The sequence below is a fragment of the Miniopterus schreibersii genome (genome assembly GCF_964146895.1).
Source record: "Miniopterus schreibersii genome assembly, chromosome: 19".
NCBI lineage: Eukaryota > Metazoa > Chordata > Mammalia > Chiroptera > Miniopteridae > Miniopterus > Miniopterus schreibersii.
In genome coordinates, this window is record NC_138119.1 from 8,865,930 (window position 1) to 8,889,806 (window position 23,877).

General features: G+C 47.9%; 1 protein-coding gene across 2 annotated transcripts; it reads left to right on the forward strand.

Annotated features, from left to right (window-relative positions):
• Positions 1-1,117: 1,117 nt before the first annotated feature.
• On the forward strand, positions 1,118-23,122 carry CD101 (CD101 molecule; the record flags this gene model as incomplete). 2 transcript variants are annotated; one of them, XM_081121239.1, is made up of 9 exons in its annotated part: positions 1,118-1,205; positions 6,517-6,897; positions 8,168-8,581; positions 9,763-10,149; positions 14,077-14,460; positions 15,384-15,788; positions 17,087-17,497; positions 18,462-18,857; positions 22,262-23,122. In XM_081121239.1, the coding sequence occupies 9 exons, from the start codon at positions 1,163-1,165 to the stop codon at positions 22,495-22,497; spliced, it is 3,057 nt and encodes a 1,018-aa protein (XP_080977365.1). In that variant the 3' UTR covers positions 22,498-23,122. The 2 variants fall into 2 exon arrangements, with proteins under 2 accessions (XP_080977365.1, XP_080977366.1); XM_081121240.1 differs by having other exon boundaries at positions 1,163-1,205; positions 8,351-8,581.
• Between the last annotated feature and the right edge of the window lie 755 nt (positions 23,123-23,877).

The window sequence follows — 23,877 nt, forward strand, 5'->3', positions numbered from 1 at the left end:
CCAACTGGAGGGCACAGCTGGTCTGACATTATTCATGCCAAACGGCGTCTCCCCAGCTGTGCCTGGCCCCTTTCCTCCCGAGGTGTTTCATTTGACCCAGCCCAGCCCAGCCCATCCTGCCGGTCCCTGCTGCCCACCAACTTCCCCCATTCACTTTTGGTGCCAAATTTATCGTTGTGCTTTCAATGTGGAATTCTGATCATCCGATGAAGTAGAAATTTCCTGAGAACCAAGACCGGGTTGCCAACACCTTTGTAGGTGCACAACCTACCGGAGCACCCAGAACACAGAAGTACTAAAACATTGTTGGATGGGTGGGTCGAGCCAGGGACCTGCCTGAAGTGGGCCGGTTTGCTATTGGCCTATCTAAATGTAGACTTGACCTAGGGAACTAGTTCTCAGTGAGCTTACCCATTGCCTTCTAAGACTAGGGTGAGATTAAGTTGGCCAGAGTTCAGTGCCAGCTTTTAGGCTCTCCCCCGCCATCCTTGGTGCCCAGAAGAGTCCCGTGAATGTCAAATGATGGTGGCTGACATTTACTTAGCACTTAACCATGAACCAGACATTGTTCTAAATGTTTTAAGTAAATTCATTCAATTCTCACAGCAATCTGATGGGATACATACTATTTTATAGATGAGGGTTAGAAAAGGTTAATTAACTTTTCTAAGATCACACAGCTATTAAAAGTAGAGTCTGTGTGCAAACCCAGGCAGCCTGTCCCCAGATCCTGCCGTCATCACTGTCACCTCTTGTCCCCTGAGGTTCATGTGCTCCAGGGGCCCTCTCCCATTTCTCTCCTATGATGGGAGGAGAGGTCAGAGCTAAGAAAACATTTCTGCTTGATTTTTATATTCTGTTTACTTAAATTCCCTTGTGATTACCTACTGATGCATATTTAGCCAGGATGAGGCCTATATTTTCTTATTTTTATCTGTATAAACATAGACTGACCCACGAAGATCACCTTTTCACATCCAAATTGGAGCAATTAGCAAAGAACCGTGATGCAACCAGTTTTGCTTTTGCAAGCCACGTCTGTGTCTCAGTGGGCTGAAAACCGCACGCTTCCTCTTTGCCTTCATAGTGAGAACATAGCGTTTGTCATTTGGCATCTGCACAACGTCAGTGACACCACCAGGAGAGCTCTGCCCTGGCCCCAATGGCACGCATCCCACGTGTGGCATCTTTCTTTCTCTTTCTGGGTAAGTGTCATCCTGCATGTTTCTCTTGGCACAGGGGCCGTGGGGTGATGGAAACAGGACAGTTTGGTTTCTGCAGGATAAACGAGGCCACACTTCTCTGGTGTTGGCAGCACTTTTCGGCTTTTGTCTGCAGTTTTGCTGGCTCTGCCTTCACCTTGTCTTCCTGGGCTAGCCCATCCCTGGAGACAGTAAGAGGCTCAGCTCTCCAGGCCGGGAGGAGATCGTACGGTTTGCCTGATGCTGGAGCTTGATAGATAAGCGTGCTTGGGGGTAGAAGGAAAGGTCATGAGAGCACTTAGTAGACTTAGTAGTTTTAGGCTAAGCTAAAAGAAGGTTCTGGATTTCACCTGGGCTGAAGTGGGAGCTGCCTACTGAGAGACTGAGAAGGGGCAGGGAGGTGCACTTGGCTTTGCTGAGGAACGTATGCTGGGGCCTTAGCTGGCCCAGGGGCATTTGTACATGCTGGAACACGGGGGAGGAAAGGGAAGCTTGAAGGTGAACAGAAGAACAGGTGATCTGGGGAGGGAATGACATCATTCCAGAGTAGGTAGAGCAGGGAGCAGGCACTAATCTGTGCAATGGGCTCCTTTAGCGTGTGGCAAAGCTTATAGACCCCATCTCAGACTAATTTCTTAAATGCAGAAAATAAAATACAAAGGATTCTAGGGGAATCAATCATATTGGAATACAGTTATCAAAATATTTTTAAATTGATTTGAGAGAGAGAGAGAGACATAGATGTGAAAGAGAAACATCAATTGGTTGCCTCCCAAACATGCCCCGACTGGGGATTGAACCCACAACCTGGATGTGTTCTTTGACCGGGAATCAAACCCGCCACCTTTTTTTGTATACGGGACGACACTCCAACTAACTGAGGCCGGGCCCAAATGTTTTTAACTAGATTGTTATGTAGTCACTTACTTGTTTCTTTGGTGGCCTATTAACCACCAAACTTCAGAGTACTAATGAATATCAACAATATTTCAAGATATTTGCAACAACCAGAACGTGATGTGAAAATATTTACGGTTTGTTGTCTACATTCATGACTGAAGGAAATACTAAATTTCCATGAAGATTAGTGAACATAAGAATATAGGGTGTTTGGGGTTGTTTTCACCCAGTTTACGGACCCTGTAATCCCATATGTGGACCCAAGGTTAAGACCTGCTGCTTTACAGAGGCTGGATTGAGTTAGTGAAGGGACTTGAATGACTAGAACCATAAGGGAACTAGAAATTACAGTCAGTGTGACCAGGGCTGTGGCTAACACACAAAAAGAGTGTGGCGTTCAGCCAAGGAGGTGTTTAATAAACACTGGCTTGAGGTGAACTGGGCTCATGTTCAAGGGACACTGGATAGTGGGAAGTAAGGACAGATCCGGGGCTTGATGTGGTGAGAGGTGGCCTGCCGAAAGATGACTGGGACCAGCTGCTGGGTGACCCGTGCCCAGGTGACTGGCCTGGGGACATCGAGGGCTCAGTGGACTGGTGGGATCCTTTGGGGGTTGTTGGCTGGTGTGTTCCTGTTTGTCCTGTTCAGGTGTCTGAGTGTGATTCTTGAGTGTATTTGCTTTGTGAATTTGGAGTGTGTGTTTTGCTTGTGTGTAGGGGGAAGCTGGATGTATTGTTGGGCAAGTCAGACAATTGCAGATTCTCTCTCTTTTTTTTTTTGAGCAGGCTGGCAGGTCTGGAGGGAAAGAAACTGGTAATTGTGGTTTAAAATGGGGAAGCTGGAAAAGCTTTTCTTTAACCCTTTTAAACAATGACCTATCCTGGGTACTATATTTCTCCTAAATTCTGACTCATCCTCAGCACTAATTTTGTATAGAACCACAGTTTTTATGTGAAGAACACATAAATCAGGAAGTAACTTGAAAAAAATGTAGGAAGCTGCTATTAGTCATCATGGGTATCGAGGGGAAATGAAGGACATTAATTAAGTAGTGACCAATCGATCCATTGCATTGTTTAGCAAATATAGACTTTGTCCTAATTTATTTATATTTTTAGTAAATATAAGGACTGCTTAATCCTGTTATAATAGGGTGCTAGATGAAGTCAATGTTACGGGTAAATGAGCTCTTGGACTTAGCCCTTACCTAACTAGATGCCCTACCAACAAAAGCCATTAAAATGGGAGGGTCTTGGGGTAGGGATATTGTTTGTCTTACTAAAACTATTCATTAAAAAAAAAAATTCTACTAAATTCTGGGTGGAAGCTGTCCCAGACTCCATGCATTTAGGTTTGTTTTTCTGTGTGTAAAGACAGGAGTTGTGTGTTGTGTTCCATGTTCTCCAGGTAGGTATTTTTATAAGGTGGAATCATTTGGAGTTGCTGTTTTTGTGCATCAACAATGGCCAATATGAGCCATTTTATGTGGTTCAACCTGATAGCTTCCATTCAAATAGTACTGAAATGGCGAATTTGGCAATCCCAGTCATGGTTTTGGAAAAAGCCAATACCATCAAGGAATTCTTCCCGTTTCAAAAGCATGACCCCAGTGTGGCGTGTCCGGGCCCAGCTGTGTGCCCGTCGGTCAGTGAGACTTTGAGCTGCCGTGTCAGGGTGTCTAACCCTCTGTCCATTAAAAGAGGGGAGGAGAGATATGTGCACTGTATCCCACGGAGAATGTGTTTATAATAGGACATTTCAGAGGAGGATCCCAATGCGTAGACATCTGAGTTGACCTCCACCAGCCATTCCTTTCCACCTCAAAAATACCTATGGAACCTCTACGCCATGTCGCTTGCTTTTCCAAGAAAGCAGCGCCACCCCGGTCACGTTCTTGCCCTCACGCCTCTGCTCGGGCCTTGCTCCATCAGTCATCCTCTCTCTGGCTTCGCCCGGCCGGGCCACGGTGAAATGTTTTAAATGCAATACCTGTCTCCCTGAAAATGTGGACGAAGGGTTGCCTAGCAACCAAAAATAACATTGTGGAAACATGCCCTGATGTAAACAGGTTAGTGGTACGCACCTCAGAAACCATATTTTTAAAAGACATTTTTATTGTGGCCTACAACACAAAAGAAAAGGTAATAGAACATAAATGCGCCGTCGAACAAATAAGTAACAAGTAAAATCCGTGTAATCACAGCCCAGGTCCAGAAATAGATAGACCATTGCTAAGACCCGAGAAGCACCCACCAGCCCTGTCATGTGTCCCATCCTGGTCACGGCCCTCCCCCCACAAAATCACCTTTCTGACTTTCATGATAACCACTTCCTTGCTTTTCTTTTCTTTTTAAAAAAATCTTTTTACCCCTTATGTTTGCATCACTAAACAATACAGTCTAGTTTTGCCTGTTTTAAAACTTTATAAGGAGTAGAATCATTCGCTATATAGCCAAAAAGATTCAAAAGTATTTTGCACCTTTTATTAAGTACAGTTATTCACATTGTTGCAACTATTTCATTTTATGAATGCACTGAATTCATCTATTCTACTGTTGATGGGCAAAGGGGTGGTGTCTCGTATGGGGCTATAATAAACCGCACAGCTACGGATGTTCTTCCACGGGCAGCCTGATGCGCAGGGCACGTGTTTCCCTAAGATGCATGTCTAAGACTGGCTGGCATTGCTGAAAATGTCCTCAATTGCCTCTGTAGTATAATTTTTTTGGTAAGTAATAATTTAAAAATTTCTCAGATGGTCTAACTTCTATTTCTAGGCATAATGTAAATATAAAATAAATATAAAAGTGGGATTTATGAATACAATAGTGTATTTTAAATTATTACTAGAAATGTGGGTGGCTGGTTGATTGGTTGGATGTTTGTTTTTCAGTTTTGCATTGAGCACACACATGTGCACTTTTTAGTTGACTATATCTGGTGACTACCCTTTCTGCCCATTTTTCTCTAGCCCCCTTCTATCAGAATTGTTTTCATCCCAAAATTTCTATACTCAGCGTAATGGTCTCTTGAATGTCATTTTTCCTTTCTCTCACTGTTTTCCCTTCAGTCTCCTTCGCTCTTTGTCCAGGAGAGTAAAAACATCCAGCAGATGCTCGGCTTCTTCCATATCTTCTTATAACCCCATTCTGTTCATTCCTTCAGCTTAGCTCCCCCGACTTGTGACCTCTCCTGACGTCCCCGGCGCCTTCTCCCCTTCTGCTGGCCCTCAGCCCTCCGCCCTCGCGAAAGGTCCGGCTCACCCTTGTGGCCTCTCTGTCATCTGTTCTCCCTTCTTTCCGGAGCACAAACTAGCCTTTAATATTAACATAATACATGAGTAAACTCATTGTAATTTCTGCAAAATGCTTGATTTTGAAAATGTGTATCTCAGAGGAAATGTTACCATTTAATAATGTTTTCTCCTTTAAATCTAATACATGAGATTTGTCCCAACAGGAAAACTTTCTTCCATAGTGGTCCCACATGAAAACTTGGGGTAAGGAAAGAACTAAAATAAATTCTGATTCCAGATCCTGCTGGACTTGACAGGCATCTTTATGAAGCTTTTCAATAAATCGGTAGGGGCTCTTTACAAAATTACAATACAAAAGCCCCTCCACAGTATAGAAAGGAGGTACTGCTATGTCTTTAGATGCTAATTTTAGCTGATCTTGTACCAGATGTGGCCAGGAGCCACAAATAGTTCCAACCAACCCACAGGAAAAAGCATGACCCCATGGGTAGGGCTGGAGACTGTCTCTCCAGCAACCACATCTGAGAGAAAAGCCACCCAGGAATTTGAGGCTTGGGAACTACCTGCTGAGTTTTCCCAAAAAATAATGTACAGGTGAATCATCATACATCGTATTTACTTGAAAATAAGTGCGCTTAGATAAGCACATATGTCTCATGGGAGACATCTTACATGGATGAAGCTAGACTTGTTTTTTTAAAAGAGTTTTTATTGGTTTTCAGAGAAGAAGGGAGAGGGGGAGAGAGACAGAGAGAGACAGAGAGAGAGAGAGAGACCTCGATGGCTGCCTCCTGCACGACCCTTACCTGGGATTGAGACCACACCTTGGACATGGGCCCTGACTGGGAGCTGAACCAGCAACCTTTAGGTGCACGGGACGATGCCCAGCCAACTGAGCCACAACTGACCAGGGCTAGACTCGCTTTTAACAGAGACTAGAGGTTATGATGGAAGCTAAAATTATAAAAGCACAATTGACTCCCCCAGCCATTCCGCTGCTCCTGGGCCTAAAGGAAGTGTTGAACACCTGAGTTGATTATAGCTAATAACCAGCAATCTCATTTGCTGGAATTGTAACGCAGGGAGCCGCAGAAGGCGGCAGGGTGGGAACCGGGACACTGATCTACTTTAACCCCCTTTCTTTCTCCCACTTGCAAGCTAAGCTCAGCATTGGCCAGAGAGAAGTAACAGTTCAGAAAGGACCGCTGTTCCGAGCCGAAGGGTACCCTGTCAGCATTGGCTGCAATGTCACCGGCCACCAGGGACCTGCCGAGCAGCATTTCCAGTGGTCCATTTACCTGCCGGCAGCCCCGGCCCGAGAAATCCAGATCATTAGCACCAAAGAGGCCGATTTCTCTTACGCCATGTATGCTCCGCGGGTGCAGAGCAGGGACATCTACGTGGAGAGGGTCCGGGGCAACTCGGTCTTGCTGCACATCTCAAAGCTCCAGGCGAAGGATTCTGGTGACTATGAGTGTCACACACCGAACACTGATGGAACATACTATGGGAGTTACAGTGCGAAGACTGCTCTAATTGGTAAGCTGTGCGCCTTCCCCTGCCAGCCAGCCCCAGAAGCCAGAGTCTCCGTCATCACAAGGCCTTGCAGTGAGACCTGGCTTTATATGGTGCTGTTTGCTTTGGCAAAAGAGCCCACCATTTGTGAGATTTGTCACAAACTGGTATTTTGTATTCTCTAAATCTCTCAGTTTATCCAGTCAACTTTGCCATGAAGGTTGAGATAGTGTGTGGTCTTCCCAAGACCTTATCTACAGCTACCAGTAAGTTGATCATAGCAACAGCATCAGTCAAAGCCTTGAGAGTTTTCACCATGTTATGTCTTCTCCTGGAGGCAGAACATTAACTTGATAAGAGCTGGTGTTGATACCATAGGTGGGACGTCATTAACTTGGAAATGCTTATTTTCAAACTACCATTCTCTAGCATATTTACCTAAAGGGAGAGGGTGATAGTTCTTGCAATTACCATTTTTGTCCCTTTGCCTAGAATATCTGATCACCCCTTTTTCAGCCTCGTAAACTCCTACATATACTCCAGGACCCTGTTTAGACATTACCTGTGCTGTGAAACCTGTCCTGACTGTCTCAGGCAGTATCCAGCTTTGTTTCCTCGTGATGCTGTGCTCAAGAGGAGCCATTATCAGCACTCACCCGTTTACGTGGTGCTTGGCTCCTTCTGCAACTCTCTCCTACCTCACTCTGAGCTCCAGGAGTAGAGAATGTTCATCTCAGTCCCTTGCCCAAGTGGCTAGCCCTGAGTCGATGCTCAGTAAATATTCGTTGATAGAATCTAAGTGTCGCCTTCATCTGAACTTAGGCTCTGTCATTTCCTTTGAGGACGGAGAGAATGGGTAGTGGGGTGGTTATCAAAACTTTTGTAAGGGTTGCATTTTATCTCTGAATCACAGATAACAACAGATTGTTTCCGAATTTTATGTTATAAAGGGGCAGGTTAAGGCCCAAGGAAGCGAAGTGACTTGCTCCAGTTCATGTAGTCAAATGGGGACAGATTTAGAATCGGAATCTAGGTCTTCTAGCTCCCAGGGCTTTCCCCTTTAAATACTCTGTGTCCAAGTAGCAAAATTGGTTACAGCCTATGCTAAAAATGTACAGTCAGGGTCAGTCCATCAGTGAGCCAGCGTCTGAATGGGCAACAGGGAATGCATACGGCTACTGGAAAAGAAACGCAAAGTGTATGCTTTACAGATGGCGGGTTGGGGTGTCATCTTCATCTCAGAAGGCTAGTCTGACAGATATTGGGCCAATTATTGCTATTGCTTTGCTTCCAGTTATCCCAGACACCCTCTCTGCCGTCATGAGCTCCCAGGCCCTCAGTAAGGAGGAAGGTGAGCCATTAGAACTTACCTGTGAGGCAGCCAAAGCCACAGCTCAGCATACCCACCTGTCTGTCGCCTGGTACCTGATGCAGGATGGAGCGAGTCCAGCCACCACGATTATTTCCCTCTCCAAAGATTTCATGTTGATCCCTGGGCCCTCATACGCAGAGAGGTTCGCGCTCGGTGACGTGCGGCTCGACAAGCTTGGGGCCGCTACCTTCAGGCTGTCCATCGGGAGCCTGCGGCCCTCGGATCAAGGCCGGCTGTTCTGTGAGGCGACTGAGTGGATTCAGGATCCTGACGAAACCTGGACTTTCATCGCAAAAAAGCAGACTGATCAAACGGCTCTGAGGATCCAGCCGGCAGGTGATTATCTTCTTAGAAAATTAATACGCTGGAAGTGGGTATTTATGGGATAACTTTGTTTTCTTCTAAACTTTTGTGGAAGAGTTCTAGTTTTCATTTTTGAGGGGGCTCCACGCTGTCTTCTATAATGGCCATACCGATTTACATTCCCACCGGCACTGTCCGAGAGTTCCCTTCTCTCCATACTCTCACCAGCGCCTGTTACCTTTATCTTTTTAGTAAGAGCCATTCTAATATATGTGAGGCGATACTTCATGGTTCTGGTTTGCATTTCACCGATGATTAGTGATGCTGAGCACCTTTTCATATACCTGTTGGCAATTCGTATGTCTTCTTTAGAGAAATGTCAGTTCAGGTCCTTTGCCCATTTTTTTTTAAATCAAGTGATTTGTTGGTGTTTTTTTTTTTGGTTTTGTTTTGTTTTGTTTTTTGCTATTGAATTGTATGAGTTCCTTATATATTTTGGATATTACCCCTTATCAGATATATGGTTTGCAAATATTTTCTCCCATTTTGTAGCTCGTCTCTTCACAGCGTTGATTGTTTCTTTCGTTGAACAGGTTTTGGGTGGAGTCTTTTGGGGTTTCTACATATAAGATCATGCCATCTGCAAACAGATGATTTTACTTTTTTTCTGATTTGGATGCATTTTATTTTATTTTTTTCTGCCTAATTGCTCTGGTTAGGACTTCTAGTGCTATGTTGAACAGAGGTGGTAAGAGTGGGCATTCTTGTCTTACTCCTGATCTTAGAGAAAAAGCTTTTAGCTTTTCACTGTTAAGAATGGTATTAGTTGTAGACTTGTCATATATCACATATGCTTTTAACTTAGGAAAATTCCATTAGATATTCTCAGCCAAAATGTAGAATAAGACATCACAATTTCAGTAATTGAATATGGTATAAAATATTTTATATTTTAAAAACACATTACTGTATACTTTATATATCTATGTATGCATCCTGCTTAATAGGATTGCTTTCAGAAAACAGGTATGCTGTTCTTTCTGTGTGATTTAAAAAACAGTCAAGGGCGTTTTTGATCCTAGGCATTTCTTTGGCTTATCTCCTCCTTAGAACTGAACCCCCATATGACACTCAATTCCTGTCCTGTCCTTACAGGGCTGTCATCTCTCTCTGCAGTGGCCTCTCTAAGCACCTGCCTTGCTTTTGTTTCCTAGTGAGAGATTTTCAAGTGAACATTACGGCTGAGAGCACGTTTACTGAAGGGAAACCCTTAGAACTGGTGTGCCTGGTAGCGGGCGGCGGCCGGGACCCGCAGCTTCAGGGCACTTGGTTCTTCAACGGTATTGAAGTGGCCCGCATTGACGCTGGCGGAGTCCTGGGCCTGAAGAAAGACTACGAAGAGAGGGCCAGTCAAGGACAACTCCAGGTTTCCAAGTTAAGCCCCAGGGCTTTCTCTCTCAAGATCTTTGCTGCAGGCCCGGAGGATGAAGGTGCCTACAGATGCGCAGTGGCAGAGATGGCAAGAGCTCGGATGGGCTCCTGGCAAGAGCTTCGGAGAAAGCAGTCCCCAGACAGCCCCGTGCACCTGAGGGGGCCAGCAGGTATGTGAAGTCAGGCCAGACGGATCCGGCTGCTTTCAGATCCTCCCCTCCATTCGTATAGGAAGCCTCTTGGGCGAGGTGGAGGTCTCCTGAAGAGTCAGGTGTCAGTCAGATCACTTGGAGGGGAAGTAAAGGAAAACACCCAAACTAGCCGAGGACCTGAGGCCCATCCTTGAGCCATTAAATCGGTCATGACCGTGGATACTCCACTTTATTTCTCTCAATCTCAGTTTCCTCACATGTAAAATAATGACATACAGTTAGATTGCCCTTAAATCCTTTCTTGCTGGCCTAGATTCTTTGGTTCTGTTTGCCATTAGCCCTACGTTTTATACATCACGGGGGTGGGGCTGTTCTTCAAGTAGAGAACACTGTATGAATGAAGCCCTCTGTCTTCTTTTGTTGTGTGTGTGATGTGAGTAGGTTAAGAGGAAAAAGCTCCACTTTGCCTTCTTCCTGGGGCAGGAACACCCACATTACACCCCCACACTCCTCCCACATCTTTCAGGTGCCTCTAGTCAATCCTCTGTTATCTTAAGCAGACATAGGGACCGATCCCAAGTCTTAATTCTGCATGAAAGCGTAGCTCAGGGTGAGGCGTGAAGGGGGAGAGGGCGTAGTGTGCGGGCTCTGTTCCCTGCCTTTTGCTGTGATGTGGCGAGACACCCGTCCAATGGGTCTGAGTATCTGGGGGCATGAGACTGGAAAGGCCACTCAGCTCTCGTTTGGTTTATGAAGGTTGGCGGACCTTAAACATGCTTGAATAGTCAGTGCTTTTTGTGTAAAGAGAAAACAGACAAATACACAACTAATACAGTGGTCCCTCGGTGTCTACGGGGATTGGTCCCAGAACCCCCTGCAGATACCACAGTCCATGGATGCTCAAGTCCCTTATATAAAACAGCACAGTATTTGCACGTAACCTATGCACACCTGTATACTTTTAAATCATCTCTAGATTATTTATTATACCTAATACAATGTAAATGTTATGTAAGTAATTGCTATTCTGCATTGTTTAGGGTGTAACAACAAGGAAAAGGTCTGTACATGTTCAATCCAGATGCCACCATCTTAGGCCTAACTCTGTAGTAACGTCAGCAACAATAATAACTTTTTATGTGTATAAAATTTTCCACCCATGGTTGGTTGAATCTGCAGATGAGGAACCCATGGGTATAGAGGGCTGACTGTATTAGGATTCTCCGAGCCAAGTAGTAAATTCAAAGTCTAGAAAGATTTATTTGCCCAAAAGCAAAATCAAAAACAAAAACAAACTAAAAATAAAGATATCCTTGCTCATTGGAGGCATCTCCAAAGATAGATCAATTTCCCTTTCACGCTTTTCTTCATCGCCCCGCTTGCTAGGAATGAAGACAAGGAAGCTGCGGCCCGAGAGCCAAGCCGGGAGGCGCGTTGGTGTTAGTTTTCACACCAAACATTTGGTCTAACTTTCTAGGAATCAGGGAAAACTATGTAGGAGGTTTACATATTTACACAAAGCTAAATCTCTGCTTTGTGCATCTCAAGTTCCCCTGGAGCATATCTGTGACCTTTCTTCAACCCAGAATGTGGGGATTTGTGCCAAAGGGGCCTATAGGTGTACTTGGTGGTATACAGATCCTAAGCCTATCAGTAGGGTGGTCTTCTAAAGCCAAACACAGTTCTTTGTCTAGGCTGGACTCCAAACTGGGCCCAATATGTAGACAGAAAAAGAATTTAGCAAATATATTAAAGATCCTATTGAGCACTCAGTTTTAAAAGCCAAGCCAAGCCCTGGCTGGTGCGGCTTGCTTGGTTGGAGCGTTGTTCTGTACACCGAAAGGTGGCAGGTTCGATTCCTGGTCAGGGCACATGCCCAGGTTGTGGGTTCGTATGGTAGGCAACCAGTTGATGTGTCGCTCTCTCTCTCTACCCCTTCTCCTCTCTCTAAAAATAAAAAAATAAAAGTCAAACCATTATTTGAAATATGAGCAGAGTTGTATCATTCTATGAACATTTTAAACAGAAGGGAGCACTCACTGCGGAAACCAGAAGTCAGAGTTCATGCTGCCTGTCACTACCAGAGCCAATAAGTAGAGACAAGGACTGTCTCTCTATGGGCAGTTAATTCAGATGGCCGGCGATCTGAGAAAACGGCGAGTTATGTGCCCTAAAAAGACCGTCTTACGTCTCATTTCAAGCCAACCTGTTTTACAAGGAGAAGCAAAATGTAGGCAAAGGGTTTAGAATTCAGGAGAAAGTAGGTAAGGGGTTTAGAATTCAGGGAAAAAGGTTAATCAGATAAAAGCTGCAGTCTGGTCATTTTCCGAGCATCCCTCCATCTGCTGACCGGTGATTCTTTATCAGCATCCTGGGCAGTGGACTTTGTCTCCCTGGAGCACAGGGGCCCAGACACCGTCTTGGTCACTTGCGGTCCTCCTGGACACAAAGGTTGAATTGCTTGCAGGTCTCCTGGAGTCAGGGCAGGTCCAGGCATATATTCCAGTCCCCGGGACAATAACTTTCTGCATGCATTAATTACCAAGCCTATTAACTATCTAAAGCTAAAAAAGTTTTTTAACTTCTTGAATTCCCCATCACTACCACTGTGAGTGTGTAACTTATCCACACTTCTTACCAAGAAGCGGTAATGACCAAAATGAACTAAGGCACCCGCATTTAAAAAAAAAAAAAAAAATTGATGTCAGCTGAAACTAATCATAATGGTTATATCAGAGTGGTGAGATTATGAGTAATAATTTTCTCTCTAATTTCTAAATTTCAGTTATGAATCTATTTTTAACTTAATAAAAATTTAAGTGTAATCATACCTTTAATACCCAAAATTTGGAAACAGGTTTGCATGTACATATATGCACACACACACACATATATATACATAAATTGTAGACATTAACCTTCATTCTGCCTTTGTAACATACATACATACATAAAACACTAAAGACTGATCTACTTCCACTGGGTACTTTCCCTTGCCAGCCAGGCTAAGCCCTTTGCGTGTGCCATTCGTTTACTTCTCTCAACAATGTGATAAGGTGGGCGCTATTATTACCCCTATATTTACAGGAAGGAAAATTGAGGCTCACAGAGGTCAGCTGTGTTGCCCAAGATAATTCTGACTCCGGGGACCTTGGCCTTAAGCCTGAACTGGGCTGCCTCGGATGCATGGGCTCCTGAGGTATCTTTGCTTTGCCCACAGAGCACCCAAGACAAGGGCTTGCACAGGAAGCGGTTGTTGAATGAATGTCTGCATTTCTACACACCTTGAATTTCCCACCTGGGAACCAGACTCACATTTATAGTTTTACACTGTAGTTTAGATAAAAGAAGGATCTCCCTTCAACCAACACCATGCATATATTATATGTAATTTGAAAGAGAGAAATATATCTGCACATATGTATTTTCCCCCCCAGTAATTGTTTTTAATGGCAGTATTGTGAACAGAAATCCTATGAACAATGCTCCTTCCCTGTTCGAAACACATGCTAATTAGGGAAAGATAGCAGGGAGAGGAGGGTCATTTTGAGCTGTGCAAGCCTGAATTCCAAAAAACTAAAAATTTAAATAAACAGCTTCATTACTTTCAGGGTCATACACCCACTCTAATTAATTTAACACAATATTGCCAGATGTTTTCCCAACTCGATGTTCTTAAGGAAGGGCTGATGTAACACGTTGCTAAAAATAAGGGCAAATTATAAACTGCGTAAGTGTAAATACGCTCTGTGATAGTCTTTCTGCTGTCTTGTTTCCACTGTTTAAGTGTTTAGCGAGTCTTTTTTCCTGAGGTGTACAGGAGTAAACAGCCCGATCTAATTCGTCACGAACCAGTCAAGTCCTAATTGATGAGCTCTCACCGTGTTTTAGAAAATTTTTCATTTACTTGGAATAATTTTTTCTTCTGAAATCTGTAATCCACAGCAAGAAGTGTGGTCGTGTCTGCCCAGAACAGGCAGCAAGCTGTGTGGGAAGGAGAGACACTAACCCTTCTCTGCAAGGTAGACGGAGCTGAAAGTCTCCTGTCCGTGAACTGGTGGCATGTGCCACAGGGGCAGACACAGCCAGAGTTTGTGGCAGGCATGGAGCAGGATGGCATCGTGCAACTGGGTGCCTCCTATGGGAAACCCACTAACCACGGCCGCCCAAGGCTGGAGAAAATGGACTGGGCCACCTTCCGGCTGGAGATCACCTCCACCACGGTCACGGACAGTGGCGCCTATGAGTGCAGGGTGTCCGAGAGGACCCGGAACCAGGCCAGAGGTCTGAGCTGGACTCAGAAGATGTCAGTCACTGTAAAATCCCTGCGTAAGTGTCAAAGAAATCCTTCTCTGAACTTTCAGTTCATCAGCCCCTTCCCTTTGCAGTGCGATGAGGTGGAATCTGATTGTGTCTCATCATGAATCCCCTAGTTACGGTATGTGTACCCAGGACACAGAGCATAGTCTTTGGCTACCATATCTGTCAATTAATCTCTAGAGTTCACTCATGTTTTGTTTTTGTTTTGTTTTTAAATATATCTTTATTGATTTCAGAGAGAGGAAGGGAGAGAGAGAGAGAGAGAAACATCAATGATGAGAATCATTGATTGGCTGCCTCCTGCACGCCCCCCACTGGGGATGGAGCCCGCAACCCGGGCATGCACCCCAACTGGGAATCCAACTGCGATCTCCTGGATCCTAGGTCGATGCTCAACCACTGAGCCATGCCCGGCTGGGCTCACTCATCTTCATAAAGATCATCTTTAGGGTGCAACTTGCAAGTTGTCATTCAAGGCTAAACACGAAATCCTATGAATTAGAGTAGGCTCATGGAAGAGATGTGCCGAGGGGAGCTGGGCCCCATCCACTCAGGCCGTTGACAGCCGCAGCCCTGGGATGACAGTCTCTCTCGCATGTGCAGCGCCCATGAGCTGGGGGAGGGAAGGCGGCCCCGGGCCTGGGGAGCGCCCCGCCCACTCGGCGGCAGCTGTCTCCGCGGCAGACTGGACAAACACTGCCTGTTTGTTGTCGCTGCTGAGAACAGTCTGAGGAGAGGTTCCACTTTGGAAAATTGAAGTCAGAATTCAGGACAGACTGTACTGTGAATCACCATCTGCCCCCCAAATACTCGGTACTCCCGAAGAACGACTGATGTTGCAGTGTGCCGAGGTGGTGCCTAGAGAGCCCGACAGCCCTGTACTTGGATCTGATAATCATATCACGCATTACGTTTTGCGTTTCTGCCCACAGAGTCAAGTTTACGAGTTAGTCTGATGAGCCGTCAACCGCAAGTGAAATTAACCAACACCTTTGACCTGTCCTGCGTCGTGGGGGCCGGCGACTCCGGCCTCCAGGTCCCGCTCACCATGACGTGGCAGTTCCAGCCGGCTGGGTCTCCAGGCTTTCACCAGCTGCTTCGAGTCACTCATAACGGCACCGTCGAGTGGGGAGACTTCCCGTCCCAGTTCCAGACGAAGACGAAGGTTTCACAGTCTTCGCTTCGTTCTCAGCTCCTAATCCACGATGCCACCGAGGAAGAGGCGGGAGTGTATCGGTGTCAGGTGGAAGCTTATGACAGAAATTCCCTGCACGTGAATGGCCCCACGAGGGCTTCTGCCGTCTCTCACCCGCTGAGGATAGTCATCTCTTTACCAGGTAATGACTCCTCGAAATTAATCCCTGCTTTGGGTAAGTTGTAGAATGAAAGCATGAAATACCTTCTCCCTGTGTTTGTCCTGCGTAAGTCAGCACCACATATAAACGACGTCCAGGCTCACACTAAGTTAGCATGCACAGAAAGAGCATGCTGGTTGTTACAACACCGAAATGGTTCACACTGACTAATAATAACTGTTACTCCGTGCCCCTTCCCCATCTTCCCACAAGTCCCCACAGCCAGCAACCCAAGGGTACCATACTCACAGCAGGGGACCTCTAGGGCCAGCTCTCGCCGTGAGACGTCCTTTCAGACCGGTCACCGCTCATGCCTTACCAGTCATTCAGTGTGTGGACTGTCTTCCCTTAGTGGTATGGATCATGTAAATTTCATTAGAGCATATTTACCCACTTACATTAATGTGTCAATGTATAAGAGTTAGAGAGTTTATGGTTACAGGCAAGTATAATTCCCTTTGTCGATGGGTCATGGAGCGTAGAGGTCATCCACAGCCCCTCCAAGTTCACCTCGTATCCAAACTCCCCGAGCGCCACCTGCAAGGTCCCTCATAATCCGGTGCTTTTATGCCTTTCCAGCATCCTCTCCTTCCACTGTCCATCTCGAATTTGAACCCCAGCCACACTGAATTTACTTGCAGTTCCTCAGATACTCCGTGTCTTCTCTACTTTCAAAGTCTTTGTTCAAGTTGCTTCTGCTCCGTGTGGAATTTCTTAACCCTTTCTCCATCAGCCTCAATCCTATTGACCCTGACAACTTAGCTCAGAGCTTATCTCCTCCAGGAAGCCTGAAGGCACACACAACTAGACTGGCAAATTGAGCATCCAGGGGCACTCTGGTTAGTGAACACAGACACAGAACTTTCTCTCCATTTGAGTTATAAAACGCTACAGAAGAGAAGATGCCTTTGCTTGAATTCCGAAGCGCTGTCGTGTGGGAGAGATTCCGCTATCCTGTGTGACTCTTCCTCACTGCCCCACCCTCCCTGTCCCCTTCCCCTGGGCAAGGGTAAAACCAGGGCCCGTGGGTGGAAGTTGTAGAGAGGTAAAACTCAACTTGACATCAGGAAGAATTTTCTGTCCGAAGATGGAATGGGCTGCTTTGTGAGATAGGGAGTTTTCGGAGGCGGAATGAGCCGTCAGTGGGCTGCTGGAGAGGGAATTCACACGTCTGAGGGACGGAGGCCGTATTGCTCTCCTTGACCTCTAATGTGTATCTTCTACCTTATTCTGTTTTCTAACAAAGCAAAAAAGTGACTGTTTCCATCCTATTAATTTAGAGAGCGAGCTGAAAGTGAACTCAAGCAGTCAAGTCCAAGAGCTCTCCATCAACGCCAACACCGCCGTGGACTGTCGCATCTTGTCCCAGACCCCCGGGAACCTTCCGGTGGCCGTTACTTGGTATTTCTCTTCCATTTCCTCTAACGCATCCTGGCTGAAGATCCTAGAAATGGACCAGACCAACGTGGTGAAATACGGGGATGAATTTCAAACCCCTCGGAGAAAACAGAAATTCCACGCGGAGAAAGTTTCCCAAGACGTGTTTCAGCTGCACGTCCTGAACGTGGGAGACAGCGATCAGGGCAGATATCGCTGTGTGGTGCAGGAGTGGCTCTTGTCTGCAAATGGCACTGGGTACAAGCTTGGAGAAGAGACATCAGGTGTGACAGTCTTGAAACTCAGGCCCACAGGTAAAAACCTCCTGAGTGTACTCACACGTCTTTCTGTAGGATTGCCATCTTCTCTCGGGCAGCCGTTCTTCGGAGTGATCACAGGAAGGTAAAAAATAGGACCTAGAGTCCCAGGAAGAGTGTCACCTACACAATGACTGTAGATCTTGGAAACCCACTAAAGGGGGGGGGGGGCTTAGGGAGAATCATCCTGAGGTTTTAGGAAGCTCGGAGGAGAGCAAGCTTCCTCCGATTGGTTTGCTGCTCCGCCTGGCAGCCTGGTCCACGGAGCTACCCAGTGCGTCCTACCTTCGGATCTCTGTCATAACGAGCCGCGTCATTCCGGCGGGGCTCGATTGTAATTTGGCAGAGAAAGAGCAATACGAAGCATATTTCTCCCACTGTGAACAGAAACTGTACAACTCTACAGGGATGTGTGCAGAAATTGCTTTTCAACGTTTGGCTGCCTCAACAGAAGGCGAGGAAGGGTAGTTAACGGTGGGAATGGCCTACTGGGGGGGATCTCCGCGCCCTCGGGAGATCTTTAAAAACGTAATCGGAGCTCCGTCCCCTTGCCTTGGTCTGGGAGAGCTGCGGCCTAAGTGTGGGCGGGGTGGCGTAGGTCTCTCGGCCTCAGTTTGGTCACCTCCAGTGTTGATTTAAAATTAAATGAATGTCGTGGGAACGGGATGAGATCCAGCAGCACGAAGCAAATAAGTTCATATCTAGTTTGGCACTTAAAATTCTATTTTCTCGATGGACAAGAGGTAGGGCTGCAGGCTGGAAGTGGCTGGTTGGGTTCATAGCAGAGAATGTTCTAGCAAATACGGAAGGACAGAGGTCAAAGACAACTGTTAAAGATGAAGGACCTCATATCTAAAGGTTATAAGGTGGCATCTCCTCAACGAGAACTGGGCTTTTCAGAGGACGTGTCCAGTCTACGAGTCTGGGTTCCTCTCCAACTTCCTCCCATTTCATTTCCTAGGAAGTCAGGTTCGTGTCTCCAAAGTGCACCGGACGGAAAATGCTACGGAGCACGGAGAGGTGGCCATGCACTGCCGCCTGGAGAGTGCGGGCGGCCCGGCCTCCCTGTTCTCCGTGACGTGGTACTGGGCCGGAGAACATTCTGGAAGCAGGATGCTGGTGCACCTGCAGCATGACAGCTTGCTGGAGTACGGCGAAGACCCGCTGCGGAGGCGCCTGCTCTGTTACCGTTCGTCCCCCACAGACTTCGTCCTGAAGCTTCGCCAGGTGCAGAGGGCGGATGCCGGGAGGTACTGGTGCAGGGTGGTGGAGTGGCAGCTCCACGGCAGCCCAAGCAAGTGGGTCAGCCGAGCGTCGGATGAGTCGCCGCATACGGTGCTCACAGTGCTGCCTTCAGGTAAGGAGGGGTTACCCGCCCGGCTCGCGGTCGGGAGCATCTCTGCCTCCCCTCTTAGCTTTCCCCTCCCGGCCGTGCGGACACGCCCAGACCCCCTAACAACATGCCTTGGCCTTCGCTCTCAGCGGTAACTTATTTGGACAGGCACGGCCTACGTGAGGTGTCAGCGTAGACACTGAGACGGCAGGGGACTCTGCTCCTGCTTCCCATCCCAAACCCAAAAGGCCTCAGCATGAAACCCCTTTACGTCGCCAAAGAGTGTCTGAAGGCCTTGGCTGGTCCTGACTCTCAGGATGCTGATGTGCAGCGGGAGTGGGACCGAGGGAGGGGGACTGGCAGCTTTACCTTTGATCTGGTTGAACCAATAGCAGCTACATCTGTGCTCCCCCGGGTCAAAAACAAAACAAACAGAAAAAACCTTTCTCAGTGACCAAGGGCCAAGCCTTTTATCCCTCTGTGGCTCAACAAAGTACCAAGACTTCGAAAATGACAGTCATTTGGGGCGCCTCTCCTGATTGCACCTTGAAAGGCATCAAGGGAGGAAGTGCACCTGAGAGAACCTGTTTACAGGTTTCCCCCAAAGGAAAAAAGCCCCTGGAAGACCCGCTGGCCAAAGGGTGACCCCTCTCTGTGTGGGAAGGTCGCCCTATCCTGCTGAGCGCACAGATTCAGGAGGGACGTGCAACAAGCGAGGGACGTTGGAGGAGAAGGGGGCACCCTTCCAGCCAGTGCGGTGCCAGGCGTATAATAGGCATTTATTAAGCATTTGTTAATGAAAGCAAAAATGTCTCCAGCCAGACCGGTAAATCTTCCCTGGCGATCAATGAGCTGGCAGATGCTTTAGCCAGTGCATTCTCGGAGCCACTCTGCCTGGTGGCTTTAAGGAGGCGGTGAGAGGGGAGCCGTGAGCCAAACTTACTGTGGAAAAGCGTCTTCAGAGGGGCAGAGGTGTGGTCTTGGTTCCCGACACCAGAAAGGGTACAAAGGATCAATAAAGATAAAATTCCTAGGACACCTGCTAGCTTTGGCGACACTCCTTAGGAGGGAAAGGGTGCTGCTGAGAACATAGGGAAGTTTCTCGGAAGGAGAGATAGAGAGTTGCCTCCCAGCTATCCCAGCAAGGCTCCTAGAGTGAAGGTCAAAGTGATCTGATTTGTTCCCTCCCCCCCTCCCCCTGTCCATTCTTCGGTGACTTTTCCTCCCAAGTCTCCCAGCAGAATTTTTCTTCCAAAGTTGGTATTTCTGAGGTAGCATCCAAAAGGAATGTTCCTTGTGATGTGTTTGGCGGTGGGTGGACGCGTGTTATAAATTAAACCTCATGATGGAGTGTTCTCATTACATTTTTGGCTCCGTCTTGCAGGCCTCGTACTTTGAGCTTTGGGTACTTACTTGGATGAATTCGAAATGCCAAACCTTAATGGTTTTGAATGTCACTCATTCTGATTCAGATATGGGTGAGAGGCAGATGGTGGGAAATGGTGACTGTGGGGTCCAGAGCAAACACTGTCCTCCCAGGAGAGGCCGTTTAGAAGCAGTGGAGCTGAGGGTTGCTAGCTGTTGGCCAGTCCTGCTGCGAAGGGCGCACTTGGCCTCCTTTGAGGGCAGATTGCTCCAAGCGGGGCAGCCTCCGCCCCATTAAGACAGTCAAGCTCCCTGGCAGTCTCTTCACACTGAAAGTTAGCGTCTCAGTGGCCCTGTCCTCCCGGAGCTCCCAGTGCAGGGTTTGGACCAGTGTTTAGGTTCTTGACTTCCAACCAAGACACGTTCTTCAGGGAGCAAAATGCATCAGCAATTCCAAAAGCGGAGTCCTTGTAGTATGTGGTTGATCACAATGACCTAGGGGCCTGTTGTTTTCACCTCGAAGAGTCTATCAGCCCAAGAATCCTATAGCTTAACCTTTGAAAAAGAGGTTGCTTGTGCTATTACAATTTTCCAATGAAAGCACAGCTACTGTTAGCATCAGATTTTCAGAACAGCCCTGATTTCGAATCTCCTGTCATGAGTAAATGTAGCTGGAAGGCTACATTTGGTAGTCGGCGTCTCACGAAACGTGCCTTTCTGCATAAGAGACTGTCAGCCTGGTCTTTCCTAGCCTCTCAAGGCTCTGTGTCCTGGAGCCTGTGGGGGATGCAGGCTTCTTGTCCAGCTCCCTGGCCGTGTGGCCGGCATGTGCGTGCTCCACGTGTCCGGTGCCGACGGCCCTTCCCCACGGGCTGCAGCTGCGGACGGGCGTCTTCAGCAAGCCTGTATGTAGCATCTTCTGCCCCAGTCAATCCAACCTAATTTAGATCAGCAAAAGCCACCAAGCGCATGTGCTGAGCACCGTAGGGGCCATAGAAACAAACGGCCCCATCAGACGTACCCATGATGGAACAGAACTGATGGGTCTAAGCAGATCTGAGCGCGAGAGGAGAGCAGAGAACTGTATCTGAGGCGAGGTAGGGCCGCCTGGGGGCGGAAGTGTGACCCAGGGGACCCAGAGGACCCAGAGGAGGAGGGTGCGGAGAGCTTGCCAGGGGGAGGCAGCAGTGAAACGACACAGGAAGGGAGCTGCATGGAGGGGCCTGGGGAGGGAGACCAGTTTGGAGAGTCAGGAAGGGATGGGGCCTCTCCCTGTAGGTGCTATTTTATGAGGCCCATGAATGAGAGAGAGAGAGATAGAGAGACAGAGACAGAGAGAGACAGAGAGAGACAGAGACAGAGAGAGACAGAGAGAGACAGAGACAGAGAGAGAGACAGAGACAGAGAGAGACAGAGACAGACAGAGAGAGACAGAGACAGAGAGAGACAGAGACAGAGAGAGAGACAGAGACAGAGAGAGACAGAGAGAGACAGAGAGAGAGACAGAGAGAGAGAGACAGAGAGACAGAGAGAGAGACAGAGAGAGAGAGAGAGACAGAGAGAGAGACAGAGAGAGAGAGACAGAGAGAGAGACAGAGAGAGAGAGACAGAGAGAGAGAGACAGAGAGAGAGACAGAGAGAGGGAGGGAGAGATTCAGCAGCAGCTGCAGGGGGAATCACTCAGTTAAAATTTCAGGACCGGCAGCGGAGTTGAGAACGAGGGTTGAATTATAGATATCTTTTCTGAGGAAAGAAGATTAAAGGAGAGGTTTTTCTTTTTTGTTTTGTTTTTCCTTCTGGCTGTGAGTTTTAAGTAGGTCACTGGCACCTCCCTCTGGTGGCTGGAAGTTGCTGGGCGGGGGGAGGTCGGAAGGGACCGTCTGGGTTCTGGGCTCCCCGCGCTCCCCTCTGCCCCTCGCCTGTGACTGAAGGGGCCGGCTGCCACCTGGGCCGCTGTTCTTACGCGTGTGTGCCCCTCACCGTGAACCCCAGGGGTGAGCATCGCGGGTTAGCACACAGGCGCGGGCCCTAATTCTTCCCGCCATTCTCTCTCCCCGTGGCAGAGCCCACGTTCTCCTCCAGGATCTGCTCCTCGGCGTCTTTCATCTATTTCTTGCTCGCCTGTCCCGTGGCTGTGCTCGCCCTGCTCGCGTGTGTCGCCTACATGTGCTGGAAGGCCAGGAGGTCGTCCTCAGCGAGACTCTCGTCGCAGAGAGAACAGGCCCTCTGGGTGGACTTGGCGGGGGCTGGAGATGGGCCCCTCGCCAGGAAGGAGGAAGAGGAAGACAGTCGCCCGTGAAGGGCGCGGACTTTGCGATGGGCCTGAGCGGACCCGGGTTCGAATGAGCCCTGGCTCTGCCCTTCTCTGTGTCTGTGGCCTCGGGTAAGTTACCCAGGAATCCGAGGAAACGTTTCTTGAGCGTGTACGTGGTGCCAGGCACTGTTCAGTGTTCCTTTGTGCGTGACCTCACCTACCCCTGCACCGCCCCCCTGGGTGCCCGGGAGCCGGGTGGCCTCGTTTCCCCCATTCATTCACCCCACCTCACCGAGGTTCAGGTTCCCCATCTGTGAGGAGAGGATCCCGCCCTCACACCGCCTCTGGGGGATTGGGTGAGACGCTATGGCCAAGCTCGGGGGCGGCTGTCCTCAGCTCTCCTCTCTTCTGTCCCTGATTCCCTGGAAAACACCCAAGTGTCCCATCCTGTCGCCCTGGCTCTAGGTAATCTTTTCCCTCCAGGTGAGAGGTGTAGGAAAGGGCCTGACGTCAGCGAGGCCAGGGGACTTGGGGCTATGCCTTTCTTTCCCATTAAATGACTTCCTTGGAGGCAGAAATCCCATCTGTAAAAGTCACTCGAGAGCTCCCCGTAGTAGGCGCTTATTCACTGTTGGCTCTTTGATGAAATGATAAAGCTTTTTGTAACCTGAGTCTCTTTGTTTTATTTTATTGTTTTTTCTTTTCTCTATAAGACTTATTGAGTCATCACTAAGGAAAAGGTTTCTCTTTTCTTTTTTTAAAATTTTGCAGCAGTGCTCAGTCAGCCCCCAAGGCCTCACAGCGCCCTTCTCTTCCCACACCAAAAGGCCTGTCTGGCTCCAGGCTCTCAGCCCAATGCCTTATTTTCTTTGACCTGACAGCACTCTGAGGCTGCTGTAGTTATTTGGGGCAGGAGGGGCCAATAGTGCCACCATACCCTCCCATTCCAGCGGGGGCTAGGAGTTCAGGGGGTCAAGCCTGGGTCCTCAGGATCCCCTATTCTCAGCCAGGAAAAGTCAAGAGGCTGGGAGGCTGGGAGAAGTTCGTGGCTTAAGACTTTCAACAACTGTCCCCCAGGAGATAACAACTGTCTCTGCTAGGCCTGAGGTCCCTTAACCTTTGTTTCAAAAGCTGCTCAGGCCAGCACTGAAACTCAATCAGTGTCACCTAACAGGCTTGAGAAAACACATCTCCTTATTGTCTATGTGGCCAACAGCATTGCTTTCACACTCGGCAATTTGCATTTCCAAGGAGAGCAATTTATTTTTAATTATTTCATCAGGCACAGCCGTCCTCTCCAAACATAATTAGTTCCTTTGCAAGGGGATTATCAGGGGCTATGAGAGCTCCCACTGTAGACCTGCTGGTTCCTTCAATTCGCCTCCCTTTATGGCTCCGTTAGAAATACTCCAAGTGTTTCCTTAA